Source organism: Mya arenaria, chromosome 2 (genome assembly GCF_026914265.1).
Source record: "Mya arenaria isolate MELC-2E11 chromosome 2, ASM2691426v1".
Classification (NCBI taxonomy): domain Eukaryota; kingdom Metazoa; phylum Mollusca; class Bivalvia; order Myida; family Myidae; genus Mya; species Mya arenaria.
In genome coordinates this window covers 52,336,227-52,356,347 of record NC_069123.1, presented here as the reverse complement: position 1 = coordinate 52,356,347, position 20,121 = coordinate 52,336,227, and the positions used below count along the sequence as shown (strand labels likewise).

Sequence of the window (20,121 nt, the reverse complement as noted above, 5' to 3'; positions counted from 1 at the left end):
GCAGGAGTGGTTTTGAGCAAGGGTGCTAAGTGAATTGGTGTAAACAGTTACGCATTAGTATGTTGATCGGAATCGATAAGATGAGAAGAATTACTTTATATACAACAATATAATCGTATAAATGGGTATGGAATTACACCATAAGTAGACCTTGGATACATATAACAGACATTTAGACATGTTCCGGCCAAGACCATACCTATAGAAATGCCGAATGAGCAGGCCGGCCCGTGTTCTATATATAGCTTACCTCGGCGCGTGTTATATGTAGAATGAGCTCAATACTTATTCTTTTGCAATTTAAATTGTAGATTTTGGTCACAAGGCAACGCATGTACCACTGACTGTATCAATAATTCTAGGAAGTGAGTATGTTACACGTTTTTTGTCATCTTACTGCTACAGACCAAGTATGTTATCTATCAAGCGGCATGATTTCTGTTCGACACGAACACATTACTGTATAAATAGCGCAACACGTGGAAATAAGAACAATAATTATCATGACAGTGTACAGAAGAAGAAGAAGAATGATCTGATAGTGTGGATATTATACGATTTTTTCTTTGTAAGTAAACACTGGGAGTAGGATTATTTGTTATTGGTCGCAGTTTAATCTGAGAATTGCATTATTAATTATGTAAACCTAACCTTATTTGTTCACATAGCATGTTTTCGTTTCACATGTTTATACGTAAATTTTGATTTTTATGATCTAGTTTAACCTTTGCTTAATACTGCTGTAAAATATATTTCCCTTTATAAGTATGTGTTCGGATAGGAAAAGGTCAAAGGGAGAACACTGCATAGTACGGTTATTACAGTAGGAAGTTGAGTTGCTTTTCAAAATAGTATAACATAACCTTTTTACACATTTACGTTGGGTTAAAATAAATGTAAATAGTACTTACTCGTTTAAAAGACAAATTATTTTCCTGTTATAACAAAATAATGGTAATAGAACTTGATAATTGAATATGCAATCAATGTTATATCATTCAACTTTAATCGTAAACATTTGATTGTCAATAGCTTAAAGCTGCAAAGCCATAGATATGAGCATCTTTAGGATCGTTCCTTAACTGCTAAACTATGGGCTAGTCACAATAATGCGTACATAGGATTTTTTTTTAACATTTGGTAATTCACTTTGTTCCCTAAACGCCACAAGTCGACTGATTCATACCAATGTAAAATATATTCTTTAACTGTACCTCCACAATATTTAACACTGCATTGTTAAATAAAAACACAAAAGTTAAACATTAATTATTTTTAGCCTTTCTCATATTACACTGAAGCGTTAAGTGCAACAAATCATCACCATTTTTTAACTATTAAGCAGGTGCCCTTTATCTTTCCGCTCAATATACTTAGCGCTGGGATCTGTCATTCTTGGCTAGGTAAACAACAAGTGGGATATGGACGCATAGAGTCGTAAAAAAAAAATGGTCAAAGACTCTGAAGCAGCTGTTTATATGGCCTAAACTATGGTCTATGCTATTAGTGTGTTCACCAAAAATGGTTACTGTGTCGAGGCTGTAATTTTGTCATACAGGGAGAGATTTTAAATTACTACGGACATATGTCAGACTGGAACATAACGTCAACATGTTGTTTGCAATACCCATGTTCATACCTCAAACGTCAAGTTACCACTTACAGGTCTATCATGATGGAATGGTTTTCTGTGTTCTGGCTGTAACTTCCTGATGCAGAGAAGGATTTTAAAATTACTTGACACGTGTTTTGAACGTGTCGCATCCAAGACCCATGCCTGTATAGGCTATTATATACAATCAGAGTATATTGGGGTAGATATTGGGTCCATGTAGGCCATTTTATACCATCAATGGATATTTGGGAAGGCTTTGGGCCTGTATAGGTTATTTTATACCATCAGTGGGCATTTGGGAGAAAATGGGACCAGGATAGGCTATTACATTCATTCATGTACCATCAGTTGATACACGGACCTATAAACCATGGATTGGCAACTGCCCGATATCGGTGAAACGATAAGAAATAATTATTTACCTACAATCCTTCGCGCACTCTGCAAATATTGGAAAATTCCGCCGAAACTCCGATCGGTGATTCACGGCGATCTTCCGTTATTTCCGCCAGCTCTGCTGATAAGTATTTTTAACACCTATCGACATGTCGCATGTAACATGTCTCGAAAACGACCACACGGTAAGAACTCAGAATCAAATCGCGCTGCACATGTAAGTTTGAGCTAATTGCATTAACACCGACGAGAGTTGCCAATCCATGGTTTATAGGTCCGTGGTTGATATTAGGGACAATATACGGCCTTCATAGGCTATTATATACCATCAGTGGATATTGCTGTAGACATGGCGCATGTATAGGCTATAATATACCATCAGTGGATATTCAATGAGGACAAAAGTGGGCCTGTATAGGCTAGTATATACCATCAGTGGATATTCAATGAGGACAAAAGTGGGCCTGTATAGGCTAGTATATACCATCAGTGGATATTCGGGGCAGATATGGGGCCTCTATAGGGTACTATATACCATTAGTGGATATTTGAGGCAGATATGGGGCCTCTATAAGGTGACTGGGACATTTATGGTACATGAACATTTTAAGATCAGTGAACAAAAGAGTCAATAAATACTTTTAGCATATTATTTATATGAGAATTAGAATATGTGTTGTACTGTAAAAATTCAACCACAGTTATTTTATTTGAAATTCCCTTTAAAGATACATGCACATTGTATGTTATGACATTTTTTCATTTATGGTTTAGAAACATGAAGAAGGAAGGTCCTTTCTCAATGTCTCAAGCTTTAGAGCTTCTTCACGGAGAGCTCTTCAGGGAACTAGAGGGTTACATGTTTGCTCAGAATCGTGATAAATGGAGGCATTGGCGTGCTGTATTTCACCATGCCCGGGTCAAGTCCCTATACCACTGGACAACTATTTTAATTTCTCTGGTGCTGACTGTGGCTTTATTTGTTGCCTATGGATTCTCAAATGATAAGTAAGTATTTATATTGGGCTTAACCCTCTGGGCTTGTCCCTGTATATTTATAGTTATATTTCAATTAAATTAGTAAATGCTTGTGACTGAAAAATAATTTTAAATATTTCTAAATATATGACCTTTCAGTGGAAATTCATGTTAAACTCTGATATCGCCAATTACTTGATATTTCTAAAAAAAATTAAAGGTTCCATTTTTCTTCCTCACATTTCTTTATTAAGGTATTATAGTTATTGAACATTTCTTTATATGTTGATTTTCTGTATATCTAAGTCTCAACATGTAAAAATACTATTATAGTCCCTGGGTATAATAAACACATTTTATTCAGCAAATCTTATTTGCTAAAAAGAATGAGATATGTCATATGGTCAGTAGTTTTCAGATTTAGCAAAGTTTTGTTATCTCTGGATAAGGATTTATAGACAACTTTGAGATGTATTTCTGAATCAGATACCATTGGAGACTGAACTTGAGCTTGTCATATTCTCAGTGATGTCGTCATAGAGCAAAAACTAAACCTTGGCCTTAACTCAAGAAATCGTATATTCACACAAAACTTTAGCATATGTGTATATTGTTACTAGTAACTTGCACAGTGATTTGATGGGAATGAACTCCTGCTTTGGTGTCATTTGATCTGTACAAATCATTGTGGTAACCTGTGTACAAAGTTTTGTGTGAATAAATTGAAAGTTTTTTGAGTTAAGGTCAACATTAAAGTTTTATACTATAGGCTCATAACTCATGCTTAATAAATAATTATGCAATACTGGCCATTAACTATAAAAACATGCATATTCACATGCAACTTTGTACACATGTAACTGGTGGCAATATGTACTGGTGTTAAAAGGCCCACAACTCTGGATTAATTTAATTGTCAAGTTATGCCCCTTGTCTGACTGAAAACAACAGCAAATGAGCTTTGTTTATCGTTGTAGAGGGAGCAGTGACAGTGTGTGGCTGGTGGTGGAAGGGAGCATGATCCTGGCTTGTGTCCTTTTCAACGTCTTCCTGGCTGTACACACGTGTGAATATGAGCGATCGGAATTCGTGCAGCTGCTGCGGCACATCCTTGACCAGCTCTCAGGTATCATCTTATTTCAGACTGTTTTTCATGCACCTACGTAGATGTTCCTTATATCAATCATCACAAATATCCAGAATGACTCGGTGTATCCATTATTAACTCAAATTATGGTTATTAATGTTCTAGATACATGTAAATGTTTTCATGTTCTGGTAAAAATATATATTGGAGAACTTTTCCATCAGCATGTCAACCTTATGTGATGATTATTTCGTATTGATATATATAAAACAAACTGGAACCATTATGATAATGTTATGTTTTGTTACAGTATGTATGAAGTACAACACATGGAACAAGGCGTATTTTCCAAGACTGGATGCCCCATTTTCCCCGTGCTGCTCTCTGCAGTGGACAATGCGGGATGACCAGGTGTACAACATCCCTGTACTGCTCCTTGTCAAGGGTGACATCATCTTGCTCCGACCTGGCCACAAGGCTCCGGCACAATGTTCTTTACAACATGTGAGTACACTTATCTTGAACAGTATTAGTATATTTATTTCCAGTGATATATTTCAACAACGTGGCCTTAGAAATGTTTTTTTATCATTTTCGTGACATGTTATCAGGGGATCCAACGTTAATTATTTTTGCAGAATTTTAAGTGAGGGACATGTACAGTTCGGAACAAAATAGCTGATTCTTTAGGTAGTATGAATTTTCGAAAGATATTTTGACCTGGTATGTAGGTTTACATCACTGATAGTATTTTATAAATACGCCTATCCGCAGGCCAGGCTTGTCAACTCCTCTCAATTTTTCAAAGGGTTGTAATGTTTCTGGTGGCCTTAACAAAAATGAAATTGAATGTATAAGCTGATTGTTTACATAGTGGACATAGAAAATTGTGTGACTATAAACTGTGTTTTTAGTTGAAATACGTTCTTGGACTTATTTTAGCCCAAAATCATACAGTTTTTGCATCTTTTTCTTAGGACAGCTTGTGCACTTAACATGGGTACTATATGGTCAATTTATATGTTGAAACCCACTAAATAATTTTCAACTGATACTTTGAATGTCATTGTTTATGGGGTCATATATTGACATGTAATTCTGAAATTGGACTATAAAATGACCTGCTTTAGTACCATAATATACCCAACAAATTACTATAGACCTTGTAAAACCACAAGATATTTCCATGTTTTTCGGTTCACAGTTAAGTTTAGCATGTATGTACATTTGATATCATCAAAATGTTGTGAGGGTTAGTGGGGGTCCCCCCACTAGAACATTTTATCTTTTATTTTTAATGGGTGTTATAAGTCTGAAGGAACAGTCATAGGTGCTTCATATTTAACAAAATACAATTATTAACAGATTTACTGACTACCATTATATAAACAAGGAACAACAATATAATAATGTAATGTAAGATATGACATTTATAAATACATATGTTACTATGACAAGAATGACAAATTACCATTTTTGATCCGCAAATTATGCGGCAATAGACAAAACATGTTCCCTGTTTAATACCAAACTTGATCCCTAATAGGCAAGACATGTTCCCTGTATATTATCAGATATGATTTTCAATTGGTAAACATGTTCCCCAACTTCCCTGTATATTACCAGACTTGATCCCTAGTTGATAAACATGTTCTCTGTATATTACCAGATATGATTTTCAATTGGTAAACATGTTCCCCAACTTCCCTGCATATTACCAGACTTGATCCCTAGTTGATAAACATGTTCTCTGTATATTACCAGATATGATTTTCAATTGGTAAACATGTTCCCCAACTTCCCTGTATATTACCAGACTTGATCCCTAATAGGCAAAACATGTTCCCTGTATATTACCAGATATGATTTTCAATTGGTAAACATGTTCCCCAACTTCCCTGCATATTACCAGACTTGATCCCTAATAGGCAAAACATGTTCCCTGTATATTACCAGATATGATTTTCAATTGGTAAACATGTTCCCCAACTTCCCTGCATATTACCAGACTTGATCGCTAATAGGCAAAACATGTTCCCTGTATATTACCAGATATGATTTTCAATTGGTAAACATGTTCCCCAACTTCTCTGTATATTTCGAGACTTGAATTGATAAACATGTTCCCTGTATATCATTAGGATGGTTTGGGTGAGGATGCAGAGGATCTTTTGCTGGAGGAAAACGAGATATTTGCCCCGGACTCTGGCAAACACGGCGAGGTTTTCACCCAGCCAAAGGGCAGGCAACCCAGGAAACCTGCCAGGTTTTTGCTCCTAGATACACCAGCCACGACACTGGTTCGGTAAGTATGATTACTCAGTTACTTATAGCAATATAGTATTAACTTTGGTAATTGCTCCTGTTTGTACAAAAAATAAATGGTAAACTCTTGATAGATATTATATCTCATCATGTCCATAAATGAGTTAATGATTCTGAAGAGAGAAACAATGAATGTTTTATTACTCAATGGTTTTGGTTGAAAGCATTTGAAATATATTATACAAGAAAATGAATTTCACATCTGATATGCATAAATTACAACACTAGCTGTCAGAGCTACTTTCCTACAAAATGCAAATAAAACAACATATCAATAATGCAACGCAGAACCAGAAAGATAATCAAAACATTAAAGTAATATTAAAGTTCAATAGAATTAGCAAAAAAGTTAAGATATAAAATTATATCATGTTTAATGATTATAGATAAATGGATTCTAAATAGATAGAACATTATAAACATGCAAGATTATTTAAAATTATCACTTTTGACTTAAAAATCTGTTTATTAAAAATATGCTTTTAAGATAATTCAGATGTTATGCTTATGTCTGAATTTAATATTGAAAAATTAGTTTGAACTTAAATCCAAAAAATAAAATGATATTGATCCAAAGCAGATTGCCAAAAAAAATACAAAAAAGGCAGCACAAAGCACATGGTATTGGAAACATAGCTAATCAGAGGACAATGTGACATGTGAAATATGTTGGAACTTTTTCTGGCATTGTAACTGCTTAATACCTTTAGTGAAACATTAAAATAAAATGATTGAAACTAATCAAAGGTTTATTTTTCAGTGGAATTATAGAATTGAATATTATTTACCTTCAGTCAAATCTTATCAGACTGCAAACGGCCTGCCAGTACCATTGAACATGAGAAGTTCCTGATAATGACACACTGGATTGAAAGGAGAATCATCCCTGTTGTTTGTGTGAGTTGTTTATTGTTTTAGTTTGGAAGAAAACAATCGAAGAAAGGGTTGAGAAGGTTTTGATGCCTTTTGGGTGGATATGGAATAACTTGAGACAAAAGCTTTGTTGATTTAATTTTAAGATCAGTTGAAATTTAGTCAAACAATTTAATGATGACCATTTTTCAAATGTGAACTTGTTGTTTGTTAGCTGATCTTTGCTGTGCTATTTCTACAGGTAGTGATGCTGGTTGTGAATATTCTACGCTATATTTACCTTGGCGGGCATGTGGGCCACTGGACAGACATGATCATACTCCTGCAGGTCTGTAAACTTGGAATTACATTGATATTCAGATCTATATGTATGAAAAATAAAATAATTCAGTTATATCAATGCAATAGAAAACAGGTTATTTCATACTGGTAATGCATAACAAGTTTTTTATATATATCTGTATATATAATTTAATTAATGAAGTTAAATAAGTATATTTTGCATATTATGCAAATTGTTGTCTTAAATATATCACTGTAGAAGTTCTAGTGTAACAACAATTCAGTCATTATCTCAGCAACTTCTTGTTAATTGGCATTAGTACCTTATACAACAGCTCAACCATTCAACCTACTTCAATAACCAAGCAAGATAACTCCCATTTGCATGTTATGCAAATTATGGTTGTTAACGTTTTGACTTTGAAATTCAGGTCAAGGTTCTGCATTTAATTTAATTTAACAGTGATCCATGCATGTTTCACCAAAAAACTGCAAAATCTTAAACTTAAAAGCGGCGTAAAATTCGAGAGCACTGTCTCTGTGACAGCTCCTGTTTTGGTCGGAATGCTTGATGAAAATGACAAAATTGCTGGAAAATGTATAGAAGAAGCTCAAGAAGAAAAAAAAATTAACATTGATATTGCCAGTGACCTATACATATGAAGCTTAAACTCTATCAAGTAAAAACTCTTTCCTTAAGTGAACTTTGCATTGAATACATGTTCAATATGTGAGTGAAAATGGTATTTCCTAATTCAGAAACACAAAAATACCACACTGAATCGTTTCAAAGCATATGGCATTTGTAAATGAACCAGCCATGTTAACGTTGTAACTATGGAAAGTGATGGGTTTCATGTGGTGATGTATTTTAAACCAACATTTCTTTGAGAATCTTTTTAATGCTTATCTTTTTAAATGTGGTCAGCAAATGCAGGTATTATGGAAAGATAAATCTCAAAATACTTGCCTGCTGTTACTCATATTACAATAGTCTACAATATTCTGGGACAACCTTCGTACATTAGACATTCCACTATCTCATGTCTGTAACACTCCACCCAGGTTCAAGCAATTGTGCCCCTTGTGCCTCTGATTGTTCCCCTGATGTATCTCCTCATCAACTTCTATGGCCAGGCAAGGGTCTTCGCTGCCTTTGAGGCCGAGAAGGGAACGAAGGTTTGTACTCTGTAAAATCTGCTGCAATAATTCCTTTCAGATATTGAAATTATGTTTTAGATTGATGATAATAAAAAAATTAATATGGTAATTGAGGTTTGGAAATTTAATTGTTTAGCTGTTTTAACTTGTAATTTGAAAGATGGTTAAATACAAAAATTAAATAGTTTATCATACTCTCTGTTTTATGAATACATATTTATTAAAGAAATTGTACCTTTCTGTATTAAACACAACTGTTATTACAGTCGCTGGGTGATGACAGTTTTGACAGTGACAGCTCCATATCAGCTGACGAGGCTCGTGTGGACCTGCCCTGGCCACACGTGCTTGAATGGTTCCGTAACATTCTGCTTGGGAGGGTGCATGTCACCACACGCAATGTCAATGTTACACACATACTTGGCTCTGTTACTGTGAGTGGCCATTTGTTAATTAATGCCCTTCATCCCATTTTCTCTTTATTTGAAAAATCTTATGTATAATTTTGTTTAAAATTAGGAATTGTAAAAAATAATTTGTTATTAGTGTTTATGTATTATGATGTCTTAGAGACCCAAGGGTTCATGACATTTCTGTCTGCTTATAGATTTTCATTGTCTGGAGATTTTATTTTCTGTACTATAAACTTCATACTTAAATAATTAAAGTTTCTTAACAACTCAACGCAATTTTGTATCATTTTCCATTTAGTCAGAGAGTCTGGAATTTCGCCAATATCGCAATGATTAAAAACATAATTACAAGTCAGCTTCATGATGTATTATTCTCTTTCAGTCTCTATGTTGTGTGGACAAGAAGGGTATTCTTTCGTACCCGAACCCAACCCCAGAAAAGATATTTTTCCTGCACAGGGAGCATGCAGAGTCCGGGACATCTGTAACCCATTCTGAGTCCAAGCATGCTACAGATAAGCCCAAACCTGCAGGGAAATTTGTGGATCATGGTATGTCAGAATGTGATTACTTATTACCAGGGAAATGCTCACATGTGTTGCAAAAGTAAAAGAAAGCTATGAGGGAAAAGAGGAATAAGGCCCTTAACACCATAACTGGTGCTAACATCAAGATAAGCTGAGCTCCCTCTCTAGCTTCCAAGGTCAAGGTCACTACACACCTCAGAACTTTATTTTTGCTATATAAGTCTAAATGATGATATCGCTTAGTGTCCAGTCCATAACTTTGCCATTCATGGTGGGATTTCGAAATAATTTTCACTTAACTGATCACTATTAAATGATTAAGTGTAGCTCCCAAAAGAAAGGTTACTAGTTTGAAGGTAAAGGCAACTGTCTGCCCCAGAGCTTTGTTAGTTTGGCTATAAAAGTGTTACTGATGATATTAGTTTGTGTCTGGTCAATAACTTTTTCATTCATAGGGGGATTTGGAAATAATTTAGCCTTATTGACCACCATAAGAGTTTGACCTGCGGCACACAAGACCTGGGTCTCTAGCTTCGACGTCATCATCACTGCACACCTCAGAACATTGTCAGTTCTGCTAAATAAGCTTTAAAATTGATACTGGTTGGTGTCAAGTACATAACTTCTTCATTAGGATTTGGAAATTGTTTGACAAAAGTGAACACCATAAGGTAATGATGTGTCGCATGTCTACCAGGGCCCTAAGCTTCAAAGTCAAGGTCACTGTGCTTAATAGAACTTAGTTTTGCTGAATAAGCCTGATAATAGTGATTTGTGACCAGTCTATAACTTTATTATTATTCAAGTGTGCTTTGGAAATAATGTTGCGATAGTGACCACCAGGATGATGTGTCGCTTGCACGACAAAATTTCTAGTTTCAACCTCAAGGTCACTGCGTATCTGTGACTATTGTCAGTTTTTGTGTCGCCTGAAAAGGCGACATATAGGGGTTACTTTTGTCGGCGGTGGGGGCGTCAGTGGCAGCGGCGGCGGCGTCCACGTCACATTTTCGCTTATCAACTTGAAACGCAGTGCACAAAAACTGTATCTTTTGCTTCCATATTAGAGTTATTGCCCTTTGTTAATTTTCATGTTTAACTTTACCTTGCACACTTTTTTAGCTCACCAGAGCACGAAGTGCTCAAGGTGAGCTATTGTGATCGGTCTTTGTCCGTCGTCTGTCCATCAACAATTGCTTAAAGAACATCTCCTCTGATTGCTTGCTCCTGGCTTAAAATGGTTCAAATGCCACCTACACTTGAAAGTTAAAAGGCAACATCATTGTCTATAAATGAATAAAATGCCAATCTAACAGCTATAATGTCGACAGTAAATAATTCGTCAGGTGACACATCCGACTCGCGGAGTTCTAGTGCTATATAAGCTTTACAAATGATAGTGGTTGACACTAGTGGATCCAACTTGTCCAAGCTCACTAGCAAAATTATAAAATATTCACCCAGAAAGCACCATTTCGGACTAGTAATTATCAAAATTTCATTAGAGGAGTCCACTCAAACCCACCCCTGCCAACATTTTAAACCAAATAAATTTCTGCCTCGAAGTTACACCCCTCTTATGTCAAATCCTACATCTGCTCCTGAGTTGATGTCTGGTCGATAACTACCATGCATGGTTGAATTCTGAAATAATTTGGCAGAACCTATGATAAGTGATTGCCATAAGAAAATGACAAGCGGGAAAAAAAAGGTTAGTTTGGTCAAGGTCTTGTGGCAAATAATCGTAATTATTAGGTTATTTAATCTTTAAAGATATATTATAATGTTGCTGTTTTTCAATATTTGCCTGAGTCAAGCAATAACATCCTGTGTTAAGGCTGTGTGAGGGGGTAGTAATGATTTCTGTGATAGCTCTAGCTTTACCTACCAACATATAAGTAGGAAATCTTATAGGATGTCTAATTGTTGAACTTTTAAATTTTGACATATGTGCGTTTGTAAACAAACTACTGCTTGCTAAACTTGTGCCTGATATAATGAAACATATTTGTGTTATGGGGGCCTGTTATACATGTATATATGTCTTGTACTATGCTAATAATATGCTTTCTCCTATTACAGCTGTCAAGAGCACATGTGTCGAGGTTCTAGACGTGACATCAGATCCCAAGGTAATGCTACTTTTACTTTGATACACCTTTTTATGCTCCCTTTGCAAATATTGGTTAGAGTGTCTGTCATCAATCAGTTGGTAAATTATGTCTCTTCTTCATAATTACTTCAAACAAGGATCATGAAACTTCAGTGGTAGTTTGCCTTAGATGTGTACATGACCCCTATCATATTTTAGGTCAGTAGGTCAAAGGTCATGGCCAGCAGTCGTTTGGCTCCTCATAAACTTCGAACAGTTTTAGCTAAAACAATGAATCATCAGTAGTAGGTTGTCCTTGACCAGTAGATGACCCCTATCATTTTTAGGTCAGTAGTTCAGATGTATAAAATATATATATATATTAAGGTCATGGTCAATATTCTTATAAAAAGATCAACAGTCTTATGAAAACTTTGTCCGCAGAATAACTTAAGGAAGGTTAGTACAATAAACTTCAGTGGTAGATTGCCCTTGACCAGCAGATTGCCCTTGACCAGTAGATGACCCTTTTTGTTTGAGTTCATGGGGCATTGTCAACCGTCTTATGGACTTAGCTCAAAGGTTGAGATTTATGTCTTCACTTTCCTGAAAACTTTGTGTAACCATTCTTCATTAAATACCGTTATTCTGTCTTCCACAAGTTTCTGAAAAGCTGCAGGGCGACATTATGTTTAACCCAAAATCTCTTGTTACATAACATTGCATTGAATCAAAAGTATCAAGGTTTAAAAGAAATACTCATATTAAAATACCTTACAATGTTTGATCAACACAATTATTGCAAAAAAAATTGTCTTTTGATTCAAATAAATAAATAACACTCTGAAAGGTTTTAGTCACTGAGTCTAAATATAGATGCTTCCTTGTATATCTGTCCCCTTCTAAGCTCACCTAACCACAAACTAGAGGGCACAATTTTGGTCCAAAATCAATTAAAATTGATGTTTATCTTTATTTAATCCAGGTCAAGTTTTAATTTGGGTCTCTATGTCAAATAAAATAAATACCTCTTAACACACATTTGTGATACCAAAATTTAATATCACCCAAAACCAATAAAATGAGGTCAGAATGTTTGTCTTCTTAAAATCAAGGTCAAGCTCCATATGGGTTAAATGGGGTCAAAAACTAGGTCACTAGGTTAAATGATAGCTCAAATGAAAGATTAACTTTTAATACATTTTAAAGGCCACAATTGAGGTTTATAATCAACAGGCTTGTGGACCAGCCATGAACACTTTGGGTAGGATAAAGAGGCTTGTAGGAGGGGTTACAGTTTTTGTGACGCCTGAAAAGGCTACATATAGGGGTTACTTTTGTCGGCGGCGTTGGCGGCGGCGGTCGCGTCCCGTTTTCGCTTGTCCGGGGCATATCTTGTAAACTATTAGTGGTATCAACTTCAAACTTCATATGTAGATAGATCTCATGGAGGGCAAGTGCAGAGCACATGAACTGTTACTCTTGCTTCCATATTTTTAGAGTTATTGCCCTTTGTTAATTTTCATGCTTAAAGTTTTGTCCGGGGCATATCTTAAAGAAAATAAGAGGTTTCAACTTTAAACTTCATATATAGATAGATCTCATTGAGGGCAAGTGCAGAGCACAATAACAGTAACTCTTGCTTTCTTAGTTTGAGAGTAATTGCCCTTTGTTAATTTTCATTCTTAAAGTTTTGTCCGGGGCATATCTTGTAGAATATAAGAATTATCATTTTGAAACTTCATATGTAGATAGATCTCATTGAGGGCATGTGCAGTGCACAATAACAGTAACTCTTGCTTCCATACTTTTAGAGTTATTGCCCTTTGTTGGCATCCGCGTCCCTTTTTCACTTGTCTGGGGCATATCTCGTAAACTATTAGTTTTATCAACTTGAATTTCATATGTAGATAGATCTCATTGAGGGCAAGTGCAGTGCACAAGAATTTTACTCTTGCATCCATATTTTTAGTGTTATTGTCCTTTGTTAATTTTCATGCTTAAAGTTATATGTGGGGCATATCTTGTAAAATATATAAGAATTATCAACTTGAATTTTTATATGTATAAAAGATCTCATGGAGGGCAAGTGCAGTAAACAATAACAGTAGCTCTTGCTTTCTTAGTTTTAGAGTAATAGATCTTAGTTAATTTTCATGCTTAAAGTTTTAGATAGATCTTATTGAGGGCAAGTGCAATGCACAAGAACCATAACTCTTGCATATATATATATATATATGTTTAGAGTTATTGCCCTTTGTTAATTTTCATGCTTAAATTTAGTCAGGGGCATATATCGTAAACTATAAGAGGTATCAACCTGAAACTTAATAGGTAGATAGATCTCACTTAGGGCAAGTGCAGTGAACAAGAACCGTTACTTATGCTTCCATATTTATAGAGTTATTGCCATTTGTTAATTTTCGATGTTAATTTTTGTTCAACTTAACATTTTTACCTTCAGTTCAAATGCCACCATCACTTGAAATTTAAATGGCAAATGAATAAAATGCCAATCCAACAGCTATAATGTCGACAGTAAATAATTCTTCAGGCGACACATCCGACTCACAGAGTTCTAGTTAAGGTCAGGCGCCCCTATTGGCTGCATTATGGTTTGGCCCCACCTTAATCCATGTGCCGTTTAGAGAGTATTTTAGAAGCCAAAAGTGGGTTATTTACTGTCATTATTGAATGTGGTTTAAAATCCAAAAGAATGATTTAGTCCCCAAAAAGTGGCAAAAATAGCATCTGAAGCAGTACACAATCAAGAGAAGAAAAGAAAGTGAAGTCAGAGTGGCTAAATAGTGGCAGTGTTTCACCCACAAGCGTAATGGCTTTTATAAAAAGAGTGAAATTTTGATAAATATTTGAAGAAAATTTAATTTGTTGTATTAATAAATATAATTTGAATAAATAAGAATTTTGGAAGCATCTTTTTGTCCATTTAGTTGCTGTTGAGTATTATTTTCTGTTCTCATTCAAAGATCTTATCTGAGTCTGCAACGGAAGGTTTAGTTCAGGAATGTTGGTCTTGAATATGAATTGCTAATTACTTAAGACATTTCAATGAATGACACCATTTTGATGCTTGTTGACCCATGTTGTAATGATAAAAAATCAAATTTTCAAAACATGTAAATTCATTTTTTCATACTTTGGTCTAAAATCCTTTGAAATTTCTCCAACTTCTCCAACATCTGCTAAAAATATCCCCCTGAATTCTACCAAAATTTGCCTGAATTTTCAGCCTTTCTGATAAAATCATCTGGAATAGTCTCCAGAAATATGGCATGTATCTTTTATGAGGAGGATTCTCTGTCACAACGTCTAGTTACTCAAAAGGTTGTCTCCTCAAAGGTCTGTGTGGGAGTCTTCAACACTAATGATAACCCAAGGAAGTCCTTGTACACCGTTTCTCAACTTTTATTCACCAGCTGGATTACCAACATTAACTACAACATACAATGGATAGTCCACAGATATTACTTAAAAATGGTTCTCTTAGGAGGTCCTAACCATACGGCTGTCAACTCTAGACTGATGAAAGCAAGTAGCAATTTTAACAAGAAAGCTTTAGAACAAACATGGAATACCAAAGAGCATATTATTGTAACAATATATTTTAAGGCGTTCCCTTAAGGTATGTATAAAAGCAATACGTGTCAATTGATAAACAATCATTCTTTGAATTTTGAAGGGATTACAGGAAGATAAAGCAGGAAGGATTTAATAATAGAACAAAGGTAGTTAAGATCAAATGAAGCCAAATATGAACCTACAAGATTATTACAAACTGTTATAAATTATTCAACAAACATGTTTATAAAAGCAGTCTGGAAACAGATTGTTAAATAATCAATAATAAAATGTACATGTTGTATTTTAACAACATGTCCAAAAGTAAACACTATTCGTAAATCAGTTTTTAAGAGGGTTCTGGCAAAGTTAGATCATAAAATATGCCATACCCTTAAATTGGTATGCGGCCTCCTGTAATGATTCTTTACAAAGAATGTTCAAATATCATTAGGGTCTAAAGTGGCCCCAGCCCAAGGGGTCCCAGGTTTTCTATATACTTATACAGTAAAATCTTTGAAAATCTTCTTCTCTGAAATCATAAGGCCCTGAACCTTGATATTTGGTTTTCAGCATCATGTGGTGGTCTTTTACCAAGATAATTCAAATTATTCTCTGGGATGAAAAAAGCCCCGTCCCAAGAGTCCCAGGTTTTTTATATTCTTAAATTGTAAAATCTTTAAAAATCTTTTACTCTGAAACCATAAGGCCAAAACTTTTGATAAGTGGTATGGACTATGTAGCCTCATGTAGTGGCTGTTAATCAAGATTGTTCAAATTATGTCCCTGGGTCAAAGCTGGTCCCGCCCTAAATGGTCCCAAGGTTTCTAAAACTGAGACTGCTTGGCCCAGACCTATGATATTTGGTATAAAGCCTCATTTAGTGGCCTTTTATGAAAAATGTTCAAATAATGCCCCTTGGTCAAAGTTTGCCTCTCCCTGGGGGGGGGGGGGGGGGGGGCAGGTTTTCTATATACTTATATAGTAAAAACTTTGAAAATCTTCTTTTTATTTGGTATGCAGCCAGCAGCCTCATGTGGTGGTCTTTTACAACGATTGTTCAAACTATGTCCCTGGGGTTAAAAATGGCCCAACCCAGGGGTCCCAGATTTTCTATAGATTCATTCAGTAAAAACTCTGATAATCTTCTTCTCTGAAACAGCAAGGCCAAGACTTTAGGTAATTGGTATGTAGCCTCATTTAATGGCTGTTTACCAACATCCTTTATAACCACCGACTAGTTGGTCATTTTAATAGTGACATTTTGGCCCTCATGTTTTACAGTTACACATTAACAAGTACATGTTTTGCTCTAGAATTAGTTTTGCTCTAGAATTAGTTTTCTATTCTATGAGAAAATATGCTTTTTAAGAGAGAAAAAACATCCAATATTTTTTAATCATACTCTGATAGTAGTTCAGATTTGACATCATGCTGTTGTTTTCCTCTATTTAACCATAATTAAGTCAGGCTCATTTGGCAGCAGACCACACTTATTTTTACTATATCTTTCATATAAATATCTTCCTCCATAAAATTATTAATATAGTCCAGATAAAAAGATAATGTACTTTTTCGGATAAATGCCTTCATGAGAAAAAAATACCCAAAACACACAATGTCAACTAACTATTTAGACTTCTATTTTCAGTTACGATAAACAATTAACCCCTTACACTAGTTCAAAATTGTTGGTTAATTGTCAAAATGCTATGTTTTTAAACAGCCACAATAATTTTCTATTTGTCTTGACTCTCTAGAAAATATTACTTGCACCGTTTCATTTATAAATCATGAACCAAAGAGGGGTGCACTATTTTGTGCGAAGTAACATCCTGATCTTGGTCAGCGAGGGGCAGATAACTGTTGCCTTGAGCCTAGTTCAGTACCATGATTAGTCACACTGGTGTCTGTGTGGCAAAAGGTTATTGCCCTGAGTTTGGACTGAACTGTGAGGGAAGGCAGGAGAGGGGAGTAGGGTAACCTTTGTGCTCTCTAGCTGAACTTGGATGGCCTACACTTGGATGTATGCTATATTTTTAGGCTAAGTGCAAAAACCATCAGAGATATACTGCTCATCATTGTACACTTACCCATGTGCTTGTGACCTAACCAATACATTCTGATGATCAACATTGAACAGTGCATGAATATACCAGTAACTGTCAGTTTATTACATGAATATTGACAACTTCAGCAAACCATATAAAAAGAAATGTCACAATTTGATTTTACAGATTTATGATAAAATTTTGCTGCATTAAATTTGTTATGAGAGCAGATTTATTAAAGAAGACATACTAGTAATTCACTGTTGATTTAGAGAAAGTTCACTTTTGATCTTTTAATAACATTTAGTTTGTAGTGGCTTGAAAGCTCAGAAATATTCAAAACTGCCCTTATAATACAGGTCAATGGTGAAATAGAACAATTATAACTGTTGTATCCATAATAGCCTTCTATGTTGCAACATATTACGCAGCTAAGCGTCGTGTGAAACATATAGGAAATACTGACTTAAAAAAGTTGTTTAACTCATAGTTATGGGTTTCTTGCATTTAGATCATATATTCAATTATAACACCATGCACTTTTATTTTGTGACAAAAAATAAATGTGTCATTTGTCAAGTTAATTTTTGATGGTATACAGGACTGGTGATAGCAGTAGTTATGTTATGTGCGTAAATCAAATATGTCATCCATTTAGTCTGTACTTTTGCACAAGGCAATTGTAACCACGGCTCCCCAAGGTCCGGGGAATAGCGGGGACTTTGTCTTTCGGTCAAGCCAAGCCTGGGTAAAATCCCCGCTCTGTGGGAGTGAACTGCTGGTTAAATCCCCGCCAAATGCCCCAGCACCCCAGGGACCATTTCCCTGGCTATCCCCAGTATACACCCAGACCTGGGAGGGCCATGGTTACAATTGACTGGTGCATTACTTTCTTACTTGTTATTGTTATAAAAATTTATGAATGTTGTTTTTTAGAACTCGTTTGCTGTCCTTTTTGACGACCCCAGCTGGAAGCAGCACATGAACTCTCTCAAGCCTCTTGTAAGTTAAGTTTCTCAATCAGTTTAGTTACTTCATAGTGTAAGATGATTTGAGGTATAGCAGGTATTAAATGACAAATACACACGGTACTTAAAACTATTCAAAATTATTCATTTGAAGCACATTGCAGGAATTACCAATTCCAGGATTTCTCTGTATGTATTGTCATTTTTTTTTTTGGCTTACTCGACTAATGGCCGGTTGCTCTACCTTTTTAAGCTGATCTAATAGGATTTAATAAAACTGATAATACCCATTGTAGTTTTACTGTTAGCTTTTGTAGTATTGCAGGATGAAAAATAGCTGTGCAACTGGCCATAAGGGTTAAAAAAGAGTGAAGGCATTTGGTTGAGTCAACTCAGGCTAACTGCAAGCAAACATTTTTAAGGATGGCCTACAGTATGATAAATTTGGTTGACAACCAAATATTTGGTTTATTTAAATGAATATATGTACCAGTGTGATATAACAAATTGCAAGAGCCTTTTCACATCAGTGGTTGTGAGACATTAGGCTGATTGTTGACAACATGTTCAATGTCATCGTTGTTATCTTTCAAATCTTTATTGCTCTAGAACTTAAATGGACGAAATTTGTGACCTGCAATATTTCTGACATGGTTCGAGACACTTGTTTCAGCTGCACATATTTTATTTTTGTACATGAGCATGTTGCAAATAAGTTCACCTTTTAAAGTAAACAACAATGCTGTTAACAAGGTTTATTTTTTCTTTTAAGAAATTCTGAACAATCGACCCAATATGTAAGCTTAATAGCTGTTTCCACCCTTCTGCTGTAACAAAATCAATATATTTTGTGCCTATTTCATTTGATTATTTTCATGAATGATTCGCTAGATTGTGCTGAAAAAATAGATTGAAATGAATATTGGTTAAACCAGTGAAGTGAATCAGCAAGTGCACTTAAAGGGTTAAGTTGTTGAAGGAACATGAACCCAATTAGAACTCTTCTGCCCACAGGGTCTTTGTGGGCCACCTCAGTGTGTTCCTGCTGCACTGCTCCCAGTGAGTGCATCTCTGTAACCCTGAGTGCAGTCTAGGCCAGGGTTTCTGGGTCAATCTAGGTCACACTGGTGCTTGCCAGTTCACCTCAAGTACACTGAGGCCATGTTTATCAATACAGGCTTGCACTCAGCTGGCTGATTATGGATTCTTCTTTAGTACAATGGACCAGAGTTTTACTGAGTTTTATTGAGAGAAAAATGTCATTAGTGGATGTGGGAAGCTTTATTGTCTGAGATTATTTTTAAAAATAAATATTTTATTGTTATGTAAGATAATTGGGCCATTGTGTTTCAGAAAACAATGTCATAAATCTTTGGAGATAATTGTAGTAAATGTTTCAAAAATAAATACTGGAGGAGTTTATTCGTTTTTATCAAAGGTATTAAAGGTGGAGTTTCTGTTGTACAAATTGGAACAGTCCACTTTATAGTGGCTTGGGTCTTAGCTTGACTATTCAAGGATAAGAAGTGCTATACTACATGTACTCTCCCCAGCTTCGGCTTCTACTCCAATACCCTTGATTCATTTCACATTATCTTACACATTTGTACAGGACCATCACATAATTAGGTAACATGTCTTCCACTCATATATTAACTGCTTATCATCCTAAATATAAACTATGGCCACTGTTTGACTTAGGAACTTAGGCAAAAGTTTTAGGGCACATTGTGTGGGGTTACAGTTATAGGGCAAGTTGAGATTTTCACTAATT

At 35.3% G+C, this 20,121-nt stretch overlaps 1 protein-coding gene across 2 annotated transcripts in view; it reads left to right on the top strand.

The window, feature by feature from the left end:
- The first annotated feature begins 453 nt into the window (after positions 1–453).
- The window catches only part of LOC128220637 (transmembrane protein 94-like), a 58,125-nt gene continuing 38,457 nt past the window's right edge, over positions 454–20,121 (top strand). The window contains exons 1-12 of one of the 2 annotated variants that reach the window (XM_052929119.1): positions 454–568; positions 2,786–3,019; positions 3,967–4,115; positions 4,387–4,580; positions 6,218–6,381; positions 7,196–7,298; positions 7,516–7,602; positions 8,622–8,735; positions 8,984–9,151; positions 9,513–9,681; positions 11,740–11,789; positions 18,316–18,381. In XM_052929119.1, coding sequence (XP_052785079.1) covers positions 2,790–3,019; positions 3,967–4,115; positions 4,387–4,580; positions 6,218–6,381; positions 7,196–7,298; positions 7,516–7,602; positions 8,622–8,735; positions 8,984–9,151; positions 9,513–9,681; positions 11,740–11,789; positions 18,316–18,381 — 1,494 coding nt within the window. In that variant the 5' untranslated portion in view covers positions 454–568; positions 2,786–2,789. Of the gene's footprint in view, positions 569–884; positions 955–2,785; positions 3,020–3,966; positions 4,116–4,386; positions 4,581–6,217; positions 6,382–7,195; positions 7,299–7,515; positions 7,603–8,621; positions 8,736–8,983; positions 9,152–9,512; positions 9,682–11,739; positions 11,790–18,315; positions 18,382–20,121 lie in introns of those variants that run through there. The other variant, XM_052929127.1, reaches the window with a different exon arrangement.